The sequence below is a fragment of the Hyla sarda genome, chromosome 7 (assembly GCF_029499605.1).
Source record: "Hyla sarda isolate aHylSar1 chromosome 7, aHylSar1.hap1, whole genome shotgun sequence".
NCBI lineage: Eukaryota > Metazoa > Chordata > Amphibia > Anura > Hylidae > Hyla > Hyla sarda.
Window position 1 is genome coordinate 108,145,487 of NC_079195.1, and position 24,056 is coordinate 108,169,542.

General features: G+C 45.3%; 1 protein-coding gene across 7 annotated transcripts in view; it reads left to right on the plus strand.

Moving 5' to 3' along the window:
• TLL2 (tolloid like 2) overlaps positions 1-24,056 on the plus strand; it is a 274,253-nt gene that overhangs the window by 200,391 nt on the left and 49,806 nt on the right. For 3 of the 7 annotated variants that reach the window (XM_056530355.1, XM_056530356.1, XM_056530361.1), the window contains 2 exons: positions 10,910-11,053; positions 11,248-11,365. In XM_056530355.1, coding sequence (XP_056386330.1) covers positions 10,910-11,053; positions 11,248-11,365 — 262 coding nt within the window. Of the gene's footprint in view, positions 1-10,909; positions 11,054-11,247; positions 11,366-24,056 lie in introns of those variants that run through there. The other 4 variants (XM_056530360.1, XM_056530358.1, XM_056530359.1 and 1 more) reach the window with 2 other exon arrangements.

Below are 24,056 nucleotides of genomic sequence, written 5' to 3' on the forward strand. Positions count from 1 at the left end.
CCAAAAAAATAATATATTGATTCACATACACAATTATGGACATTTATCAACGGGTTTAGTCAGGTTTTCCTTACTATAATTGTCGCAAAATTGTCGCAACTGCGACTACGCGATTTTTCGTGCGACATTTTGACTGGAAAGCGAGAAAAGCAAGTTTTCCAAAAATGAACTACGTAGTAATAATTTTAAAATGGACTACGGGTAGTCTGGTATTTATTAACTGCGACAGTCGCAACTTCGCAAAAGAAAAGTCGCAACAGGGTTAAAAATGTACTAAATTTACTCCAGCTCAAACATGGAGCAGAAAAAGCTACTACCAAAGTAAAAAAGCAAAAAAAAAGTAAGGAAAAGATTACTAAAAAAAAAGAATACATAAGCAAACATTGATAAATTTCCCTCAATGAGGGGCATTTACTAAGGGGTTTAGTAATTTTTTTCTGACTATTTTTGACGCAAAATTGTCGCAATTGCGCCTACCCTAATTTATGTGCGACTTTCTCTAGCTAGAGCTAGAAAGTAAAAAAAAAAAAAAATCCCGCTTAATTTACGCTAGTTTTCAGTTTTTACTTGCAGTGGTCAGGTATTTAACTGAGACAGTCGCAGTTGCGCAATAAACTATCGCAACGGCCGTAAAAATGACTAAATTTACTCCATGGTGTGTGGTCTGTAAACTGTAGTCCTCCAGCTGTTGCAAAACTAAACAGCTGAAGGGGACAGGCGAAGACGTTCACTTACCCTTCCGAGGCTCCAGCGACGATTGCTGAGGGAGATTGTCGCGCGGCACTGTCGCGCGGCAGTGTCGTGCAGCGCTGGATCCTACGGAAGCTGGTAAGTTGCCCAAGCTTCCCAACCAGGGTGCCTCCAGATGTTGCAAGACTACAACTCCCAGCATGCCTGGACAGCCTTTGGCTGTCCAGGCATGTTGGGAGTTGTAGTTTTGCAACATCTGGAGGCACCCTGGTTGGGAAACACTGTTTTAGGCCAGTGTTTCCCAACCAGGGTGCCTCCAGATGTTGCAAAACTACAACTCCCAGCATGCCTAGACAGCCTTTGACTGTCCAGGCATGCTGGGAGTTGTAGTTTTGCAACATCTGGAGGCACCCTGGTTGGGAAACACTGTTTTAGGCCAGTGTTTCCCAACCAGGGTGCCTCCAGATGTTGCAAGACTAAAACTCCCAGCATGCCTAGACAGCCTTTGGCTGTCCAGGCATGCTGGGAGTTGTAGTTTTGCAACATCTGGAGGCACCCTGGTTGGGAAACACTGGCCTAAAACAGTGTTTCCCAACCAGGGTGCCTCCAGATGTTGCAAAACTACAAGTCCCAGGTTGGGAAACACTGTGCCCGGCCTCCGCCCCACCTTACTGTAAGGGCATGCTGGGAGTTGTAGTCCTGCAGCTGGGGGCAGGGGACAAGCTTGTCACTTGCCCACACATCTCCTGCACCACACAACTACAACCAGCATGTCCTTACTGTAAGGGCATGCTGGCAGTTGTAGTCGTGCGGGGCAGGAGATGTGTGAGCAGGTGATGATAAATGTACTAACCCATTTTTTTTTTCTTCTCATTTCAGACCCGTGTATCCTGTGGACTCCTTCGGATTCGGTGGGCTACTTCGATGACCAGCGTTTTTCTTTGTTTGATTTTAACAAAATGGTTAACGAGGGCTTGTGGGGGAGTGTTTTTTGTAATAAATTTTTTTAAAACCTGTTGTGTTTTTTCCTTACTTTACTAGACAGGCTTAGTAGTGGAAGCTGTCTTATAGACGGAGTCCATTACTAACCTGGGCTTAGCGTTAGCCACAAAAACAGCTAGCGCTAACCCCCTATTATTACCCCGGTACCCAACGCCACAGGGGTGCCAGGAAGAGCCGGTACCAACAGGCCTGGAGCGTCAAAAATGGCGCTCCTGGGCCTAGGCGGTAACAACAGGCTGGCGTTATTTAGGCTGGGGAGGGCCAGTAACAATGGTCCTCGCCCACCCTGGGAACGTCAGGCTGTTACTGTTTGGTTGGTATTTGGCTGAGAATTAAAATAGGGGGGACCCTATGCGTTGTTTTTTTTTTAAATAAATAATAAAATATATTTAAAAAATGCATAGGGTCCCCCTATTTTTATTCTCGGCCAAATACCAACCAAACAGTAACAGCCTGACGTTACCAGGGTGGGCGAGGACCATTGTTACTGGCCCTCCCCAGCCTAAATAATGCCAGCCGGTTACCGCCTAGGCCCAGCAGCGCCATTTTTGATGCTCCAGGCCTGTTGGTCCCGGCACCCCTCTGGTGTTGGGTACCGGGGTAAAAATTGGGGGTTAGCGCTAGCTGTTTTTGTGGCTAACGCTAAGCCCGGCTTAGTAATGGACTCCGTCTATAAGACAGCTTCCACTACTAAGCCTGTCTAGTAAAGTAAAAAAAAACACAACAGGTTTAAAAAAAAATTTATTACAAAAAAACACTCCCCCACAAGCCCTCGTTAACCATTTTATTAACATCAAGCAAAGAAAAACGCTGGTCGTTGAAGTAGTCCACCGAATCCGAAGGAGTCCACAGGATACATGGATCTGTAGAAGAAGTAACAAAAAATAAATAAATAAAGTGTAAGTACATTTAGGGAGAAAAAAACTGTTAACATTTTTTTTATAAACACACACACACACACACACACACACTAAACGCTGTTTACCACTTCTGAGCCATGACTACAATTTAGTTATTGAATTATTTAGAAGTGGTGAAAAAGCTAAAAAAAAACTCAAACAAAAGATCCAGAAGGAAACCTAGCAGCCAAACCTATTCGGACAGCAGGAAAAAGGAACAGACTATTTTTTCTACTACATGAAGTAAACTTCCCACTTTTGCCTATGTGTGCCAAATTTATTAATGCCGTGCAACAATTTTGTAAATTTGTCGCACATAGTCAAAAATGAAGTAGAAAAAAACAGGGTAAAAACCAGACTACATAGTAAAAGATTAGTAAATGCCCCTCCATATGTCTACTTTATGTTGGCATCATAAAGTTGACTTGTTTTTTACTTTTTGAAGACATTAAAGGGCTTCAAAGTTTAGCAGCAATTTTTCAGTTTTTCATGAAAATTTCAAAATATGAAACTACACCCCTCAAAGTAGTCAAAATGACATTCAGAAAGTGTGTTAACCCTTTAGGTGTTTCACAGGAATAGCAGCAAAGTGAAGGAGAAAATTCAAAATCTTCAAATTTTACACTAACATTTTCTTGTAGACCCATTTCTTCTGAGTATGGAAATACCTCATGTGTGGACGTAAAGTACTTTGCGGGCAAACTACAATGCTCAGAAGAGACTCAGCAAAATTTGCTTTTCAAAAACCAAATGTGGCTCAAATGGCTTTTGGGGGGCATGTCGAATGTAGTTGGCCCCTATGGTGTCAGAACAGCAAAAAAAAAACACATGGCATTCTATTTTGTAAACTACACCCCCTCAAGGCACGGAACAAGGGGTCCAGTGAGCCTTAATACCGCACAGATGTTTGACGAATTTTCACAAAGTTTGGATGTGAAAAAGAAAAATTTTATTTTTCACAAAAATGCTGGTGTTACCCCAAAGTTTTCATTTTTATAAGGGGTAATAGGAGAACCCCCCTCCCCCCCAAATTTGTACCACTATTTCTTCTGAGTATGGAAAGCCTCCATGGTGCCAGAACAGTGGACCCCCCTACATGTGACCCTATTTTGGAAACTACACCCCTCACGGAATGTAATAAGGGGTGCAGTGAGTATTTACACCCCACTGACGTTTGAATGATCGTTGGAACAGTGGGCTGTGCAAATGAAAATTTAAAATGTTTCATTTTCACGGACCAACCTGTGGGGTGTAAATGCGCACTGCACCCCTTGTTACATTCCATGAGAGGGGAAGTTTCCAAAATGGGCTGTCCCCTATCTCCTTTAATTTTTGTTTTATGTATGGAGCCATTGGCTATAGCATTCCGATCTAATGAAAAAATTAAGGTATTTCTATTGTTTCATCATCGCACTTAATTTCATTATATGCGGATGATGTAATTTTAACTATGGAGAAACCGGAACAGTCCCTGGCAGAGACTATGCGACTTCTGGAAACCTTCTGACAGGTATCTAATTTATAAATTAAATTCTGCAAAGTCACAAGCCTTTTTATATCATATGCCTATAGAGGTAGCTAGAAATCTGAAATTCAAATTACTCTCTCTTTATGATCTAATGGAATCATCCCTCCCCCTGTCAGAATATGCTTCGTATAAGGCATGGGAGAAGGAGCAGGATTGTCACATCTCGAAGGTAGAATGGAAAAAAACTTTGAGTGGACACAAAGGGCATTACCCTGTGTTACACTATGCGCTCCGGCCTCACACGCTGGCCGTGAGCGCATGGTCCCCTTACCTTCTGCTGCCGACGGGGCTGGGACTCGCATCGCGGGACGTGCCCCCATGCGAGCCCCAGTCCGTCACTCTCCGGGTGTTTCTCCTGCCTCTGCCTCCACCTCTCTGCTCAGGCCGTGTGTCCCCGTCCCTTAGGGCGTGCATGCACCGGAGCTTTAAGATTTAAAGGGCCAGTACGCTCATTAGTGTAACCACCTGTGGCTTGTTTATAAATTCTATAAAGAGCTAATAAACATCATATATCAATGCGAAAAAGCAATTGCATATAACACGGGGGGGGCGGGGTATTATATCTACCACGTACTTGAATGAAGCATGGCATACTTGGATAACTACTTTAATAACAAAGAATAATTAGGTGGATTAAAGGAGAGGGTTGGCTTTTTTTTTTTTTTTTTCTTCTTTCTTTTCTCTATAATTTCTTAGATAGGTTATACTTTTTCTTTTAGGGCAAGCAGTTACAATATAAGATAGGTTGCAACATTCAATAATTAACTTTAGTATGAATGATCATGTAAAATGCATTAGTTACATTTTGGTTATAGTTTACATGATAATAGACTAGGTCTATGAATAGAGGGAATTACTGAGAAATCAAATAGCTTGTCTTCAAGATGTATGACGTTTTTGTGTTGTTGTTTGTGTTGTATATGTTGTAACAAAAAAAAACATTTAATAAAAATATTGAAACAGAAGTTTCCAAAATGGGGTCACATGTGGGGGGGTCCATTGCTCTGGCACTATGGTGGCTTTGTAAACGAACATTTGGGGTATTTCCTTCCTCAGAAGAAATGGGGTTACAGATTTTGGGGGCTTTTTTACTATTATCCCTTGTGAAAATGAAAATTTTGGGGTAACACCAGCATTTTAGTGAAAAAAATTTAAAAAAAAATAATTTTCATGTCCTACTTTAATGAACATTTGTCAAACCTCTGTGGGGTGTTAAGGCTCACTATACCCCTTGTTATGTTCCGTGAGGGGTGTAGTTTCCAATATGTGGTCACCAAGTGGGTGTTTTTTCTTTTTTGCATTTATGTTAGAACCGCTGTAACGATCAGCCACTCCTGTGCAAATCACCAATTTAGGCCTCAAATGTACATAGTGCGCTCACTCCTGAGCCTTGTTGTGCGCCCGCCGATCACTTTACGTCCACATAAGCGGTATTTCCATACTCGGGAGAAATTGCATTACAAATTTTGGGGGTCTTGTTTTCCTTTTTCCTCTTGAATGAAAAGTATGGGGCATGTTAGTGTAAAAAATTACTGGTGTAGGTGCTGGTGTAGACCCCAATATTTCACTTTCATAAGAGTTAAAAGGAGGAAAATCCCCACAAAATTTGTAACACAATTTCTGCCGAGTATGGAAATACCCCATATGTGGCCCTAAACTGTTGCCGTGAAATGCGACCGGGCACCAAGGGATTAGGGATTTGCATAGGGGCGGACAAAGATGCAAGCGTTACTCTTGCACTCCGCCACCACAAATACCCTACGCCAGTGTTTCCCAAATAAGGTGCTTCCAGCTGTTGCAAAACTCCCAGCATGCCTGGACAGTCGATGGCCATCCGGGAGTTGTTTTGCAACAGCTGAAGGCTCTGTTTTGGAAATGCATTTTTATTGTGTAAGGGTGTATATGTAGTGTTTTACTTTTTATTTTGTGTAGTGTGGTTAGTGTTTTTAGAATACATTCACACAGGCGAGGGGTTTACAGTGAGTTTCCCACTGGGAGTTTGAGTTGCGGTGGAAAATTTGCCACAGCTCAAACTTTCATTAGGAAGCTCACTATAAAGCCCTGCCCATATGAATGTACCCTGTACATTCACATTGTGGGGGGTAGGGGGTGTTTACGGGCACAAACCTCCAACTGTTGCAAACCTACAACTCTAAACATGAACTGACAGACTGTGCATGCTGGGAGTTGTAGTTTTTCTACAGCTGGAGGCACGCTGGTGGGAAAACACTGAATTAGGTTACAGACTAACTCAGTGTTTACCCACCAGTGTGCCTCCAGCTGTAGAAAAACTACAACTCCCAGCATGTACTGACAGCCACTTGTTGCCGGGCATGCTAGTAGTTTTGAAAGATCTGGAGGGCCATAGTTTAGAGACCGCTGCACAGTGATTTCCAAACTGTAGGCCTCCAGATCTTGCAGCTAAAAATCCCAGCATGCTCAGACAGCAAATGGCTGTCTGGGCATGCTGGGAGTCAGAGTTTTGCAACAGCTGGAGGCACAACACTACAACTCCCAGCATGCCCAGACAGACATTTGCAGCTGGGCATTCTGGGAATTGTAGTTTTACAACATCTGGAGGACTACGGTTTGGAGACCACTGTGTAGTGGCTCCTAAACTGTGGTCCTCCATATCTTGCAAAACTACAACTCCCGGCTTGCCCAGACAGGCTTTGGCTGTCTGGGCATGCTGGGAGTTGTAGTTTTGCAACGTCTGGAGGACCACAGTTTAGAAACCACTACACAGTGGTTTCCAAACTATGGTCCTCCAGATGTTGCAAAACTACAACTCCCAGCATGCCCAGGCTGTGTTCACATGCTGGGAGTTGTAGTTTTGCAACTTGTAAGGGGGAGGGCACTTACCCCCGTCATCGTGGACGGCGCCACCGGACCTCCGGATCTCCGCGCACCCGCCGTTTTGGCACACCCGAGCTTATTAACCCAATCAGCACCGCGGGACCGCGCATTTAATGAACACCGCCTATATACGTCGGAATGCGCAAAGGTATTGCGTCATCCGCCGTATAAAGGCGGCATTCTGCACTAAGGGGTTAAAGGAGTACTCCGGTATATTTTTTTTTATTTGACAATGCCACAGGGGATGTAAAGTTAGTGTACTTCATAATATAGTGTCTGTACCTATTTGGTGGTGGTTTCGTAATTCTTATGTGATCTTTGCCACAATGTTTATTGTGATCAGCTACTTACCTCTATGCTGTGGATAGGGGATAAGTATATTTTTGCTGGAGTTCTCCTTTAAGTTGCGCTGCACTCAGCCAAGCAAGTGCTTACAGTAAAGTAGCAATCTATTCACATTGCTGGTTTACTGAATATTCTTAATGGGCAGGAGCTATAACAATGTATATTTTCAACATTTATAGACAAATAACAAAAGGTGTCGAGCTCACACTGTCTCATTATTAGAGAAGGAATGATATAGAGGTGAACTGTAAAGCACAATATCCTCTGTGCAACTTTATGTTAAACTATAAATGTTAAAACAAATGATTTACAGATGAGGGTGTTACAAAGTATCAATAAATGTTAAAAAATGTCATTGCTAGTATAGAAAATGTGAGAGATTGCTAGAGCTGAGAACGTGCTCAGCTTATTGAGGATTATTGAGATTTGTTACATATGTTTACATAGCTCAGTAATCGAGACAAGTTCTCAGCCCTAGCAATCTCACATTTTCTATACTCTATATCGAATTTTTTAACATTATTTATTGATGCTTTGTAACACTACCATCAAAACTGTACCTTGTAGGACTGTAAATAATTTATGCTTTAACATTTATAGACATGTTGCCGTTGATTAGTTAGTAATCAATGCCTTACCAGAAAAAAAAAGAGCATCTAAGTAACTTGTTAAAAAAAATACTTACACTTTAGACTTTATCAAGAAATGTATGCTCTTTTTTTTTTTTTTTTTGCTAAATTCTCTTCTGTGTTTTTTAATGTGCTTGGTGGAAACTGAACCTTAATCCCCGATAACCTGTTATCGGAGATTAAGGCAGCAGAATGCCACCAGCTTGTATGTGTAGTAGGCAACGCTAAGTCATGTAGTATAATTTTTTGTTTCCAATGCCTTAATATTTTATTTTAATTAAATTTAATTTTTATTTGGGGAGGGGGGGGGGGGGGTTGTTGAGGTTGGGTAGTATCATAATCCAAATCTTGACTTGACTTGATTGACCTTGTCAAGGCTTCAGCTTTTTATTTTTTTTTTATTGCATAGTCATTTTTTGTGCCTTCCTCTTTCGGAAAGCGGAATGGCCCTGTAACATCAACTACATTTAGAACTTTACTTTAAACCTCATGTGATGTTTTTTACAACTTGAATATTTTATAGTCAATGTTTTACTGACATTAAATGGGCACTGTCAGATACAAATCTTTTTATATGCGGTACATCTTGGCAAAAACATTAACCTTTCTAATATACTTCATAAGAAAACATATTTTTTTTTTTTTTATAGAAATCATGGCTTTATCCAAGCTGAAGCACAGGCATGGACAAAGTCCAGTAAGTGAGGGTGGGCTAGAACTCCTCTGTGCTCTCTCCTGTCGATAGCACTCCTCTGTGCTCTCTCCTGTCTGATGGCACTCCTCTGTGCTCTCTCCTGTTTTATGGCACTCCTCTGTACTCTCTCCTGTCTGATAGGACTCCTCTGTACTCTCTCCTGTCTGATAGGACTCCTCTGTGCTCTTTCCTGTCTGATAGTACTCCTCTGTGCTCTCTCCTGTCTGATGGCACTCCTCTGTACTCTCTCCTGACTGATAGGACTCCTCTGTGCTCTCTCCTGTCTGATAGGACTCCTCTGTGCTCTCTCCTGTCTGATAGGACTCCTCTGTGCTCTCTCCTGTCTGATAGGACTCCTCTGTGCTCTCTCCTGTCTGATGGCACTCCTCTGTACTCTCTCCTGACTGATAGGACTCCTCTGTGCTCTCTCCTGTCTGATAGGACTCCTCTGTGCTCTCTCCTGTCTGATAGGACTCCTCTGTGCTCTCTCCTGTCTGATAGGACTCCTCTGTGCTCTCTCCTGTCTGATAGTATTCCCTGTGCTCTCTCCTGTCCTATCAGACAGAGGAGTGCTAGCCAACCATCGCTTATTGGACTTTGCCCATGCCTGGGCTTCATCTTAGACAAAGCCATGATTTTAGAAGCCATAATTTCTATAAAAAGGAAATAAAATTTTCTTATGAAGTATATTAGAGAGGTTAATGTTTTGCCAAGATGTACAACATATAAAACGTTTTTGAATCTGACAGTGCCCATGTAAAAAATAAATAAATAAACATTTGACATGTGAAGTTTTAATTGGTAAGAGTCTCAGTACTGAGCCCCCCACCAATCACTAGATATAGCCGGGAGAAGTCTGTGGGAGTGCACTTTACTCCATGCTTCACGCTTAATCAGTCTCATTACAGTAGTCAGGCTTCATAGCCTTAAAATAAAGCCAGGCTGGGGAGTAAAGCACGCTGACGTGCACTTCTAACACTATATTTAGCTCTAAGACCCCAGACAATCAAAACTGTGACCTTATTTATCAGTCCCACAGACCTTTTTTAAGGCATCCTGTCATGTTTTTTATGCCCCTAAACTACATTATATTCTGTCAGATGCTGCATAATGTATACTTGTACTAATAGCATACTCTGATTTGTTCATTTTTTTTTTTTTTTTACCCTCTCGAATGAGTGGTCATCAGGGTAAAGCATGAATGTTCAGGAAGAACAATTATTTACCCCGGAATGGGTTAGGGTCAATTAAACATAACACCATTGACCAAGGGACAAAACCCTGGGTCACGAATACCCTTCTTAATCCCACCCCCTAAAACTTAACTTTTATTAAAGTCACAATAATAATAATGATATGGTGATCAACTGAATTAAAATGAACCTCCTTGTGTGTATATAACTGTATAATTGGTGAACTATGAGCTGGTTGCTTCCTAGTAGTTAGTCATAGCCAGTGGTCTGCAGTCTCACTGGTTAATAAGACACAAGGGAGGTTTTGATAAAAACTGAATATGCCCCCTCTACATGTTTCGTTGCAGCAGCAACGTCTTCAGGAGGGAAATGGGCATCCTGAAGACGTTGCTGCTGCAACGAAACATGTAGAGGTGGCATATTCAGTTTTTATCAAAACCTCCCTTGTGTCTTATTAACCAGTGAGACTGCAGACCACTGGCTATGACTAACTACTAGGAAGCAACCAGCTCATAGTTCACCAATTATACAGTTATATACACACAAGGAGGTTCATTTTAAGTCAGTTGATCACCATATCATTATTATTATTGTGACTTTAATAAAAGTTAAGTTTTAGGGGGTGGGATTAAGAAGGGTATTAGTGACCCAGGGTTTTGTCCCTTGGTCAATGGTGTAATGTTCAGGAAGAACACATGTCCAGCATCCAAAGTGTTGAAAAACTAATCTTGCCTTATTAAGGGATCATATCAAGTCAGAGTGACAACAAATATAAAAACCTCTAACTCGTTTCATGCTGTTAGCGCTTAGTATTAGAGACCATGACTAAGCGCTAACAGCATGAGATGTGTCAGGTTCTTGTGTTTGTTGTCGCTCTGTCTTAATATGATCCTTTAATACGGCAAGATTGTTTTTTCTAACCTTGCATGCCGGACGTGTGTTCTTCTTAAACGTTTTATGCAATTTTTGGTGCTTTTCTTAGAGGGCTTACTGTAGTTACTTTTCTTGATTTTGTTACTATTTTAATACCCTTTACTTGAATACTTAAATTTTGTTCCAACTTTCTCCACAAGGTAGCTTGGATGCTGTGACTGAAAATCAATCCACTAGTGAAGGTCCTCCACATGGGGACAGAGTCCGCCGAGCTGCCACCTCAAGAACTGAAAGAATATGGCCTGGTGGAATTATCCCTTATATAATACAAGGCAATTTTACTGGTTCGTGAAACCTTTAAAAATGATGTCCATTTTGTCCTGATCTAATTATATTTATATTATATCTACATTTTTCACATATAGAAATTAACATAACTGTAGTATAAAAAGTATGGATCCCTTTTGAATTTTTTTTTATGTGGCTGTACAGGTAAAACAAAATTTAACCATTTCGTTTTAATGGTTTTCTTATACAGGCCAACAAAGAGCAATATTCAAACAAGCTATGAGACACTGGGAAAGATATACGTGTGTTACGTTTATAGAAAGAACAGATGAGGAAAGTTATATTGTCTTTACTTACAGAACCTGTGGGTAAGTATGAGGGCTAAACCTCACAAAAGATTTTAAACATTATAGCTAGAGATGAGCGAACTTACAGTAAATTCGATTCGTCACAAACTTCTCGGCTCGGCAGTTAATGACTTATCCTGCGTAAATTAGTTCAGCCTTCAGGTGCTCCGGTGGGCTGGAAAAGGTGGATACATTCCTAGGAAAGAGTCTCCTAAAACTGTATCCACCTTTTCCAGCCCACGGGAGCGCCTGAAAGCTGAACTAATTTATGCAGGATAAGTCATCAACTGCCGAGCCGAGAAGTTTGTGACGAATCAAATTTACTGTAAGTTCGCTCATCTCTAATTATAGCATTAGTAGAAGAACATACAATTTTTTTTTTCTTTTACAATCAAAAAGATAAAAACAGACCTATAACTGAAGAACACTATTTTGGCATACAGAAGCCTTATAGAAGTCTGTGTATACTGTGTAGTGTATGCCAGGATAACAGTAGATTCCCCCTAGACATGTAAATGTGGTGTGATTTAAGCTAAAATTTAATGTCAAAGCAGAAGCCAAAGTTTGGGACTTATAATTCTTTACTTGGGGAAATTGTCATTTTTCTGTTCTTTTGCAGCAGCTAATTTTGGAAAAGTGACAATGTAAAATGCTGCTATATTGGTTGTTACTTCTGATTTTATTTATTGGGGGAGATTTATCAAAACCTGTCCAGAGGAAAAGTTGCCCATAGCAACCAGATTGCTTCTTTCATTTTGTAGCGGCCTTTTTAAAAATTAAAGAAGCAAGCTGATAAATTTTTCACCCTGGACAGGTTTTGATAAATCTCCCCCATTGACTTTTAATTCTGAAAGACCAACATGTAGGTTCAATACAGGTATATTAAAGGGGTATTCCAGGATTTTTTTTTTTTTTTATTTGACTATGCTGCAGGGGCTGTAAAGTTAGTGTAGTCCATAATATAGTGTCTGTACCTGTGTGTGATGGTTTTCTCACAATTCTTATGTGATTTTCACTCCAATATTTATTTTTACCAGCAGACAGAATGTCTGTTGTCTCAGATTTTTCCCAGCTTGCAATGCGGCCGAGACCTGACTCACTAGTCAGCTGCTGACAGGGAGCCTGTCTGCTTCAATGGGTGGAGGGATCGCTTAGGGGGGAGAGAGAGAGAAATCTGCAACAGCTGTAGGCACCCTGATTGAAAACCACACTGATTTGAATGGATGCAGCTCATTTATGTTTCAATGGGTGGGGTGGCTGATGTGTGGGAGGGAGGAAAATGGAATTGTGGGATTTGTAGTCAAAAAAAGAAAAGTCAAACATGAAATACAAGTTCACAAACAGCTAGCCACAGTGTTTTGGTAATCTCACAACATAGCCATTTAGCCCCAAGACAAGAGCAGATCCTTCCTAAGCATGTCCATTACTGTCTGCCAGGTACACACTAAAATCACCTCATGGTGGATAACTACTTAAATTCATATATGTGTACCAGTCATAGCATTATAGATTGCACCATGAGTAATCAAGCCTGTATAGGAACTGACTTCTTCAGACTGAAGCCATCTATTTTAACCTGTAAATGTCTACCAGTGTGTAGCAGCTGAGCCTGCTTTATATGTGGCAGAAGCTGGCTGTATCTTACCATTGACATCTGTCTGCAACTAGTCCATTCCCGGTAGTTTAATCTTCTACATTCTAAATCAATAGAGGGGTGCCACCTGTTGACTTCTAAAGGCCTCTGAGCCTGCCATGGCAGATATTCTTGTACGTGTTGCCTCAGGTTGGCTGTACAGTGCATTTAGAAAATATTTAGACCCTGAGGGGGAGATTTATCACTGCTTTTAGAGCATTTTTTTTGTCAATGTTTAGGCGCAGTTCAGGCGCAAGCAGCATATTTTGAGACTTTTAGGCACCTTTTGATATAGACAGTTTCACTCTTTTTGCCTACCCATAGAACTTTTTCTTTCTGACCATGCAGTGGTCACGTATTTATAATTTGCGCCTTTTGTCAAAAGTCGCTATTTTGTGCGCAAAGGTACTTTTTTTTTTTTAGGCGCAAAGCTACACCACCTACCAATGGGCGTGAAAATCACTTCAACCTTTCGGAATTCAACCTTTAACTACTTGTGGAAGACAGCGTCCCACCCCCCTTCTTTGACATGCGCTCAGGAGCTGAGCGCGGGTCATAGCTGGGTGGCCCTGGTGGCTATCTGCCACCAGGACCCAAGGACCCATCTCTAATGCCAGACATCGCCGATCACGGTGATGCCCGGCTTTAACCCCTTAGACACCACAATCAAATTTGATTATAGCCTCTAAAATGCAAGTAAAAATGTCCAGGCAGTTGTGTGAAAGTAAATAAAAACACCTAACCTGCCAAATTCAGGACCCGGGAAAGTGTCTACTTCCCTCCCTCACTAGTGCCTAGAAAAAGTGTATGTGGTAGAGCTTTTCCCACCACAGCAGAGCTGCGCAAAATTCATAATCCCTCTGCACGTTCTTGATAAATAAGATGCAGGCTAGTCAAACCCACCACTCAAATAAATGTGGGAAAATAGCTCTACCGTAGACATTCTATGATTAATCTGGACCAGAAAGTCTTCAGTTTTCCCTCATCATTCTGCACTCAGTACCCCATAATGACAAGATGAAAACAGCATTTTAGAATTTTTTTGAAAAGTAATTAAAAAGGAAAAATTTCAATTTGTATGTAAGTTTTCAGGTGGGTGGTAGTGATGGGGAGATGTTTCAACCCCTGGGATTTATTCCCTATCCGGAGGAATAAGATAATTTTCACCGGACATCCCCTTTACCTACAATAGCACTGCATTTAACAGTTAAAGCAATCTAATGATTGTTTGTCCTCCAGGGGGGTTCAAAAGTGTATTTAAAAAATGATTTATATATAATCATTTTTTTTTTAAACATAAGTTTTATTTTGCTACAGTAGTCCTTTAAAATTATCACCTATCCATAGGGAGTCCGCAGGAAGGGGGCATGCAGACCCCCGCAGTAACTGCGGCCGACATGCCCTCTTCATGAATCTCTATAGGATAGCCGCCACTTTGTTTCGGGGTTCGGCACGCCCCCTTCCTACTGACGACTGGGGTGCTATGCAGGAGATCGCTGGGGGTCCCAGCAGCAGGACCCCTTCCAATCTATGACTTATCTCCTATCCTTTGGATAGGGGGTACGTTTTATTTTACTGGAGTATTCCTGGGCAAAAATAAAAATGGGGCCCATGGGTCACACGACCAAAGATCACCATGTTGAATTGTGCTACATCTCAGCTGAAGGCCATAACACAAATGCCTTATAGGGTTCAAATCTAAGCTATATAGGGGGAGATTTTATAAAAACCTGTGCAGAGGATCAGTGGTGGAGTTGCCCATAGCAACCGATCAGAGGCCTTTAAAAAAAATTAGTATCATTCTCTAAATAGGCTTTCATAAATCTCCCCCATAGTGAATACTTTTTGTTTAAAGCGCAACTGTCACATAACAATAGGTCAAAAACCTGTCAGCACAGCACAAGCCGATCACTGGTATACCGCAGCCATACAATTGTTTTGGCACTCCCTGTCTTATGTGTTGTAAAAATAACTTATATCTACAGTTGCCAAAAGTCAGAGAGACGTAGTCAAGGATCTGCAATCTCTTTCCTGACATCACAGCACCACCCCGACACCGCTCATTGACAGAGGAAGAAAGAGAGCTGAATGCCAGTCTGACTGGGGTGGTGCTGTGACGCCAGAGAAGAGAGGCTTGGCAGCCTCGGGGCATCGTAGATCTCTGGCCACTCCTCTCTGACTTTTGGCAACTGTGGGTAAAAGTAATTATTAAAGCATAGAAGACACAAAGTGCCAAAACAGAGAGATGGCTGCAGTATACCAGTGATCAGCTTGTAGGTCGCAGTATACCAGTGATCAGCTCGTAGGCCGCAGTATACCAGTGATCAGCTCGTAGGCTGCAGTATACCAGTGATTAGCTCGTAGGCCGCAGTATACCAGTGATTAGCTCGTAGGCCGCAGCATAACAGTGATTAGCTCGTAGGCCGCAGCATACCAGTGATTAGCTCGTAGGCCGCAGCATACCAGTGATTAGCTCGTAGGCCGCAGCATACCAGTGATTAGCTCGTAGGCCGCAGCATACCAGTGATTAGCTCGTAGGCCGCAGCATACCAGTGATTAGCTCGTAGGCCGCAGCATACCAGTGATTAGCTCGTAGGCCGCAGCATACCAGTGATTAGCTCGTAGGCCGCAACATACCAGTGATTAGCTCGTAGGCCGCAGCATACCAGTGATTAGCTCGTAGGCCGCAGCATACCAGTGATTAGCTCGTAGGCCGCAGCATACCAGTGATTAGCTCGTAGGCCGCAGCATACCAGTGATTAGCTCGTAGGCCGCAGCATACCAGTGATTAGCTCGTAGGCCGCAGCATACCAGTGATTAGCTCGTACGCCGCAGCATAGCAGTGATCAGCTCGTAGGCCGCAGCATACCAGTGATCAGCTCTTAAGCCGCAGCATACCAGTGATCAGCTCGTAGGCTGTGCTGATGGTTATTGACATATTTTTATGCGACTTTAACCATTTAAATAAATCAGACCCTAAAACACTCCTGTATTGTGGCTATGTGAGAGCAGCTCTCACCTTATCAGAAGCAGTCACAGCATACAGGACTATTAAATCCAGTGGACACAGGGTGGCGTCTTCTGATTGTATATGTTCTCTTCTCCATCCAGCCCAGGCAAATATGATGATGTTTCCTGATGACTAAAGACTATACCAAGACATCTGTGGCCCCTTCTGCTGTCTACCCAAAACTCTATAGTAACAGAACCCCCATCCTTTACACTTCCTCCTGCTTCACTAATGCTGTGCTTGCTGCTGCTGCATTACCATGTCTACAGCGTACCTAGGGCACAGTGTAAAAATCTAATTGGTAGGATCCGACCACTTGAACCCCTGGGTGATTGGAGCAACAGTACATGATCCCATGTCACTCCATTCATTCTCTGTGGGGTCTCCATACATGTGAGTGCAGTGATCAGCAATGTTTATAAGTCCCATAGAGATACAAATGGAGCTGCAGGTGATCATGTGCTGCTGCTCCATTCATTTGGGGGACAAGGGACCTCTCTTCTCATGATCGGTGGTGGCCCCAGGGGTCAGATCTCACCAATCAGATATTCTTTGTATTGGGGATGACCTTTGGTGTACAGACCCCAGACTGGACCAAAAGACCCTCCCCCCCCCCCCCCCCCCTCCACACATTGCTCCCCATGGCCCTGTCTCATATATACTGCCCTGTATGACCCCTATCTCACATATACTGCTCTGTATGTCACCTATGTCACATATACTGTTCTGTATATTCTGTATGCCTGTTCCCATATTTCACATATAAACTGCTCCCTATGACCCCCTATCTCACATATACTGTTCAGTATTACCCCGTATTTCACATATATACATCTCCCTATGACCCCCCTATCACATATATACTGCCCTCAATGATCTCCTATCACATATCTACTGCTCTCTATGACCCCCTATCACATATACTGCTCCCTATGGCCCACTTCTCCCATCATACACTATTTCCTATGCTCCCCATATACTGTTACCTATACCCCAAGATATTGCTAACTTTACCCCTATATACAGTTTATATGCCCCTCATCACATGCTTTTCCCTATTACCTCCTCCTCCTCTTTGTATACTGTATGGTAAAGGACCTGTGGTGACCTCATCAGGAAGGTCCTTTACCATACACTGTGAGTGTCTATTCTGCTCTGTGGGCTCTCTAAAGCCCGGGCTCCCACAGGGCCACTTTCACATTACTGTAGTGTGCCGCAGTTTGCACAAAATCGCGGCATTTTGCCACGATTTTACGCCGATTTTGCTCAAATCGTGGCAAAATGCAGTAATGTGCCTCTAGAGTTCAGGGGGCCCTTTTGGACATGGGGACCCTGAGCAATTGCCTAGGTTGCCCTCCCTAAAACCAGCCCTGGATCCGGCTAGGTAGAGCGAAAACCTCATTTTCTCTATCGGCTCCATTGGGGGACAAAGACTCTGGGTATACTGCGGTCTCTAGGAGGTTGACACTATGGTAACCAAAAAGTCGGCTCCTCCCAGCAGGATATACCCGCCTCTAGGCCACTGAGCAATTCAGTTTTTGCTTAGTGTCTTAAGGAGGTGGACAGGGTCTGGTTTTCTCCAGACCAAGTCTCATATTTTTTATTTTCTTAGGTTTAGGGAATGTGTTTAGTTCTTTATTCCTTTTTATTTCTGTTTTCAGGTGGGGACTCAGGAACACAATGTTCACTATTTCCCAATTGCGAGAGGTGGCAGGCATCTTGGATGTACTGTTAACCCCCTCTCGCCAGCGGTCAGCGCTTGTGGTTGTACCTCATGGGTCCGGGTCCCCCTACCTCCCTGTTGGCCTCGCTATGAGCTTGGCTTGCCGCAGGTGAAAAGGCTGACTGAAGACTTCTTTTGGTACGTTCTTCAGCATGAGGTGAGTATCTTTTCTCCCTAGGTCTTGCAACAGCTGGAGACCCTCTGTTTTTGGCCCTATCCTGCTGAAGCTGGGGCTGGCCTGAGTTATCTTATTTCCCTGCAGGGGGATTGTTTTTTATTATTGGGGGAGCAGTGGCTACAGTACAAGCACAATAAGGGGACCTTTATTACGTGTGTGTGTGTGTGTGTGTTTTATAGTACACGCGCCACAGGCTTCTCCATGCGGGCGGGTGCACTTTTTACTTTCGCTTTCGGCAGCAGCGGCTGCCGACGGCACTTCTCCCGCTCGGAGCGGGCGCCATTACAGAGTGAGTCCCGCGGTATCCTTCGGCGGCCCGGCGGACGTTAGCTCCTCCTACCTGGCAGCATAAGCACCTTGGTAGGGTGAAATGGCCACCAATCAGCGCGGTGCGCGCGTTGGGGCCATGCAGGGGCCAATCACAGAGCTCCTTGCCCTGACCCGGCCTCTTCCTCCTATTGGCCGGCGTCTCTTCCCTCAGCACGGTGCGGAGTTCTCCTCACAGCAGCTGCCTTGAGACACAGACTTGGGTGAGACTGTTCAATTTTTTTTTTTTTTTGTCACGTCTGTGCCCAGAACTGTTCCTCCCTCTAAGCAGATATCGGGAATATTAGTTACCCATTACACTTGTAAAAACTGCTTTGCAAAAATGCCAGGTTCTGCTGAACCCACTTGTTCTGCCTGCTACACTGCTCCCCCAGACCACCCTGCTATTTCTAACCCAGGTGCCCCCTCAGACCCAGTGGGTTCGGCCGCCCCTCCAGCCTGGGTTTCCTCCCTCTCCCAGTCTATATCCGACTTGGCACAGGTCTCCCGTTCTGTGGTGACTGCCTTGGAGAGGTCTACCCTTCACCGGCCCTCTAGAAGGTCCTGTTCCCCTTCTCCCTACGCTTTGCATAAGCGTAATAGGGGTGTCTCCTCTGACTTGTCCCCCGAGTCTTCTGGTAGACACGGGCGTTCCTCTCGCAGGTCTCGCTCGACCACTTCGTTAGGCCACACGCGTCACTCTTCCAGAGGACGTTCCCGTGGTCGCTGCTCTGGCTCTCCCGAGCCACGTACCAGGTCGGAGTCTCCCTCTTCCAGGGCCGCCTCCACTCGTTCGCACTCTCCTGGAGAGCTAGCGGCCGAGGGTTCCGATTCGGTATCCGATTCGAAGGACCGTTCAGACTCCGTTGACACGGTGAACTCCTTGGTTATGGCCATTAGAGACCCCTTTAACTTAGAGGACCCAGGAACTTCGGACGCAGCTCCAGAAGTATCCTTTCATCATGCCCGACCGGCACCCAAGGTGTTCAGCTCTCATGCTGAATTTGAGGCCATTCTAGAATCTGCCTGGAAGCACCCTGAGAAGAAGTTTCAGGGACTGAAGAAAGTCCAAGTGCGATATCCTTTCGCCAAGGACCTTGTCTCCAAAGTGACTTCCTCACCGTCGGTGGATCCTCCGGTTTCCAGCCTCTCTAAAGCTACTACTTTGCCGCTGGCGGATGCAGCGTCCTTCAAGGATCCTGCAGACAAAAAGGTTGAGTTGTTAGTGAAGTATGCCTTTGAAGCAGCGGGTTCTTCCCTGCTTCCTGCCTTCGCCTCCACCTGGGTGTCTAAGGCCCTCTCTGTTTGGCATTCCCAACTCAGTGAGGGCATTCTTTCAGGTTCTCCCCCGGAAAAACTGTCTGCTCTGGCCCTCCAATGTTCCAAAGCTGGAGATTTCCTGTGTTCTGCTTCCTTGCACTCAGCTCGCTGCGCTGCCTTTGCCAGCGGTAATCTAGTGGCCCTCCGTCGTTCCATTTGGCTTAAAACTTGGAACCCGGACGCTGCATCTAAGAAGTCTCTCACCTGGATGAGGCGACAGGGGGCAAGAGCTCTTTATTACCTCAAAACAAGTCTAGCACTTCCTTCCGCAGCAAGTCTTCTTCCTTTCGGTCCTTCTAAAGGGTCCAGCCAGGTGCCTCCACGGGACAAGAAGGTCCTCTTTTTCAAGGCGCATCCCTCGTGGAAGTCGGATACCAACCGTCCCGACGGTTTTGCGGCCAAATCGGGCAACCGCAAACCCACTTCTGCATGAAGTGACGCCCCCACCCACAGCTTTTTCTCGGGTGGGAGGTCGCCTCTTGCTTTTTCGAGACTTTTGGACTGCGCACATTCAGGTCTCCTGGGTCAGGGACGTGGTATCCAACGGATACCGGATAGAATTTGCCTCCCTTCCGAGGGATCGTTTTTTCCAGTCCCGTGCTCCTCGGTCTCCTTCGCTTGCGAGGGAATTTCGGGAGGCTCTTCAGTCCCTTCTCGTCCAGGGTGTCATTGTCCCAGTTCCTTAAAGGGAACGCTTTCAGGGTTTTTATTCCAATATTTTCGTGGTCCCCAAGAAAATCTGTTCTGTGCGGCCAATCCTGGATCTCAAACGTCTCAACCAACATCTTCTGATCCGCCATTTCCGAATGGAATCTCTCCGTTCGGTGGTGGCATCTATGGATCAAGGGGAGTTTCTTTCCTCGGTGGACATCAAGGATGCCTACCTTCACGTTCCAATTTTTCCCGTACACCAGCGGTACCTCAGCTTTGCGGTTCCGGAAGGTAATTATCAATTTGTGGCTCTCCCCTTCGGTCTGGCCACAGCGCCACGAGTCTTTACCAAGATTCTGGTGCCTGTGGTAGCTCTGTTACGGTCAAGAGGGGTCTCAGTGATACCTTACTTGGACGATCTTCTCATCAAACCCTCCACCAGAGCCCAGGCTCTGGAGAATGTGAGCCTCACTCTTCAGGCCTTATGTCGCTTCGGGTGGATGGTCAACCGAGACAAGTCGGTTCTCTCCCCCACCCAGTCTCTGGTCGTCCTGGGGCTTCAGTTCGACTCTGCCTCGGCTCGGATTCGCCTTCCGCCGGACAAACATTTGGCCCTCTTGTCGGGAGTCCGCTCCCTCCGGACACCATCCCCGGTCTCCATCCGTACTTGCATGGAAGTCCTAGGTCGGATGGTGGCAGCCATGGAGGCCTTACCCTTTGCCCAGTTTCATTACCGTCCTCTTCAGCTGGCGATTTTTGCACGATGGGACAGGTCCCCCCTCTCTCTCTCTCGATCGCAGGATTCTTCTTCCGCTCCGGACTCGGCAGTCTCTGCGCTTTTGGCTCCACTCCCCTCTTCTTCTTCAGGGGCGTTCGTTCCTCCCCCTCCACTGGCAGGTGGTCACGACGGACGCCAGCCTGTCGGGCTGGGGGGGTGTTTTCAGGAATCAGACGGTTCAGGGCCTCTGGCCTCCCCAAGTAGCCCTTCTTTCCATAAACCTTCTGGAACTGAGGGCGATTTATCTGTGTCTGAAGCTTTGGGAGTCCCTGCTTCTGGGTCACCCTGTCCGTGTTCAGTCGGACAATGCCACGGCCGTGGCATACATCAATTGGCAGGGCGGCACTCGCAGCTCAGCGGCCATGTCCGAGGTGTCAAAGATCCTCTGGGCGGTTCCAGCCATTTCAGCAATTCACATTCTGGGAGTTCTCAATTGGGAAGCTGATTTCCTCAGTCGGTCCTCAGCTGACCCCGGAGAGTGGTCTCTTCTTCCGGAGGTGTTCGCGCAGGTCTGCGACCTCTGGGGGACCCCGAACGTGGATCTCTTTGCTTCTCGACACAACCGGAAAGTTCCGATGTTTGTGTCAAAGACAAGGGACCCCCTGGCTCTAGCCGCGGATGCCTTAGTAATTCCGTGGTCGGGCTTTGTCCTGCCCTACCTGTTCCCTCCTCTCCCTCTCCTTCCCAGGGTTCTGAGGAAGCTCAAGGCGGAAGGAGTCCCCGCCATTCTGGTGGCTCCAGACTGGCCTCGAAAGGCATGGTACGCCGACGTGGTCTGGCTTCTGGACGACGTTCCGTTCCGCCTTCCTCTTCGTCCAGACCTACTGTCACAGGGTCCCCTTTGCCACCCCAATTTACAGTCTCTGCATTTGACGGCGTGGCGGTTGAGACCGCGGTTCTAAGGGCCCGCGGCTTCTCTTCCCAGGTAATTCGCACCATGCTTAGGGCTTGCAAGCCCTCCTCTGCGAAAATTTACCACCGTACCTGGCGGTCTTACTTTCGTTGGTGCGAAGCTCAATCTTTTTCTCCAGTTACCTTTTCCTTGCCCTGTCTCCTTTCCTTTTTACAGTCTGGGTTGGAACTAGGGCTGGCTCTTAGTTCCCTTAAGGGTAATTTTTTGGCCCTTTCTATTCTTTTTCAGCGTCCTCTGGCTTCCAATTCTCATGTCCGGACCTTCCTCCAAGGAGTGGCACATGCGGCCCCTCCTTACCGGTCCCCTTCTCCCCCTTGGGACTTGAACTTAGTTCTAGGCGCTCTCCAGGGCGCACCCTTTGAGTCCCTTAGGGAGGTACCCCTTTGCCTCATTTCCTGGAAAGTGGCTTTTCCTATAGCTATTACCTCCATTAGGAGAGTTTCTGAACTGGCAGCTCTCTCCTGCCATTCCCCTTTCCTGATAATTCATCAGGACAAGTTTGTTTTCCACCCAGATCCGTCCTTTTTGCCTAAAGTCTTTGCGGACTTTCAACTCAACAAGGACATCGTCAAGGACATTTGTCTGCTTCACAAATTGGATGTGGTTCGAGCGGTTCAGACTTATCTTTTGTCTTCTTCCTTTCGTCAGTGCGATTCTTTTTTCGTTCTTACGGAACGCCGTCGGAAGGGACAGCCTGCTTCTAACGCCACCATTTCTCGGTGGATCCGGATGTGCTATTTCGGAAGCTTACCGCTGCAAGGGGAGGACCCCACGTTTCAGGGTTCTGGCTCATTCCACCTGCTCTGTGGGAGCATCCTGGGTTCTCCGAAACAAGGCTTCGGCCTCGCAGATCTGTAAAGCGGTCACTTGTTCGTCTTTACACACTTTTTCAAAATTCTATCAGGTTTATACCTTCGCATCGGCTGATGCTAGTCTGGGCCGTAAGGTGTTGCAGGAGGCGGTGGTACAGCCGACTGCCTGACCTTTTTTTATTCTCTGCCCACCCAAGGGACGGCTTTGGTACGTCCCAGAGTCTGTGTCCCCCAATGGAGCCGATAGAGAAAAAGAGATTTTTTAGACTTACCGTAAAATCTTTCTCGAAGGATCCACACAGCTCCCGCCCCTTTTTTTTGGGGTTCCTTTTCGTTATCTGTCCGAGGGAGTGTTCAGTTATTGTTTCTTCGGGTTCTCGGACAGTTCATGTTTTTTTCCGTTGACCTGTCGGTCTCTTCTATTCTCTTCTATTGCTCTGAGACAAAACTGAATTGCTCAGTGGCCTGGAGGCGGGTATATCCTGCTGGGAGGAGCCGACTTTTGGTTACCATAGTGTCAACCTCCTAGAGACAGCAGCATATACCCAGAGTCTGTGTCCCCCAATGGATCCTTCGAGAAAGAGATTTTACGGTAAGTCTAAAAAAATCTCCTTTTTGCCCTGTATCCGGTTTTCTGACGGGACTGATAACCGTGGTATGCTGCGGTTTTCAGTCTGGTCAGGAAACTGGATACGGGGCAAAAATGTTAGTATGTGACTACGGAGGGCTCATTCAAGTGAATGAGAAGGGGCCCGGGTTCGGATGGCATACGGGAGCGCCTGGTTTTCACTCCCTTTTAGCCGGATCCGGTTCCCATAGTTAGTAAACACAGTGTGAACCCTTAACTTGCCAACAAACCGATACTGTGACTTCTATAGAATTTGGTGACATATTAGCTAATATTGTATCATCTTTGTACGATTGGCGGTTTTTCTGTTGGTCAACCAACTAATCTATGTCATCTATGGTGTAAGTTGCATCATGCATTTTATAAACCTTACTTCATTAGTTGGTTGCTTATATAATGGAAACTAAAGCCAATATACATTTTTAATTGTGGCAGGGAACAGAGCCTAGTGGCCGTTTTTTATATTACATTTTAAATATACCGTATTTATTGGAGTATACCACGCACCGGCCTATAACACACACCCTCATTTTACCAAGGATATTTGGGTAAAAAAAGTTTTTTACCCAAATATCTTTGGTAAAATGAGGGTGCGTGTGTGTGCATGCGTATACCCCGATAAACTGTTTCTGACCCCGCAGAAGCCCCCAGGAAAGGCGGGGAGAGAGGCCGTCGCTGCCCGCTTCTCTCCCCCTTCCTTTCCTGGGGTCTAGAGCCCTGCTGCCGCCGCTTCTCTCCCGCTGGCTATCTGCGCCGCTGC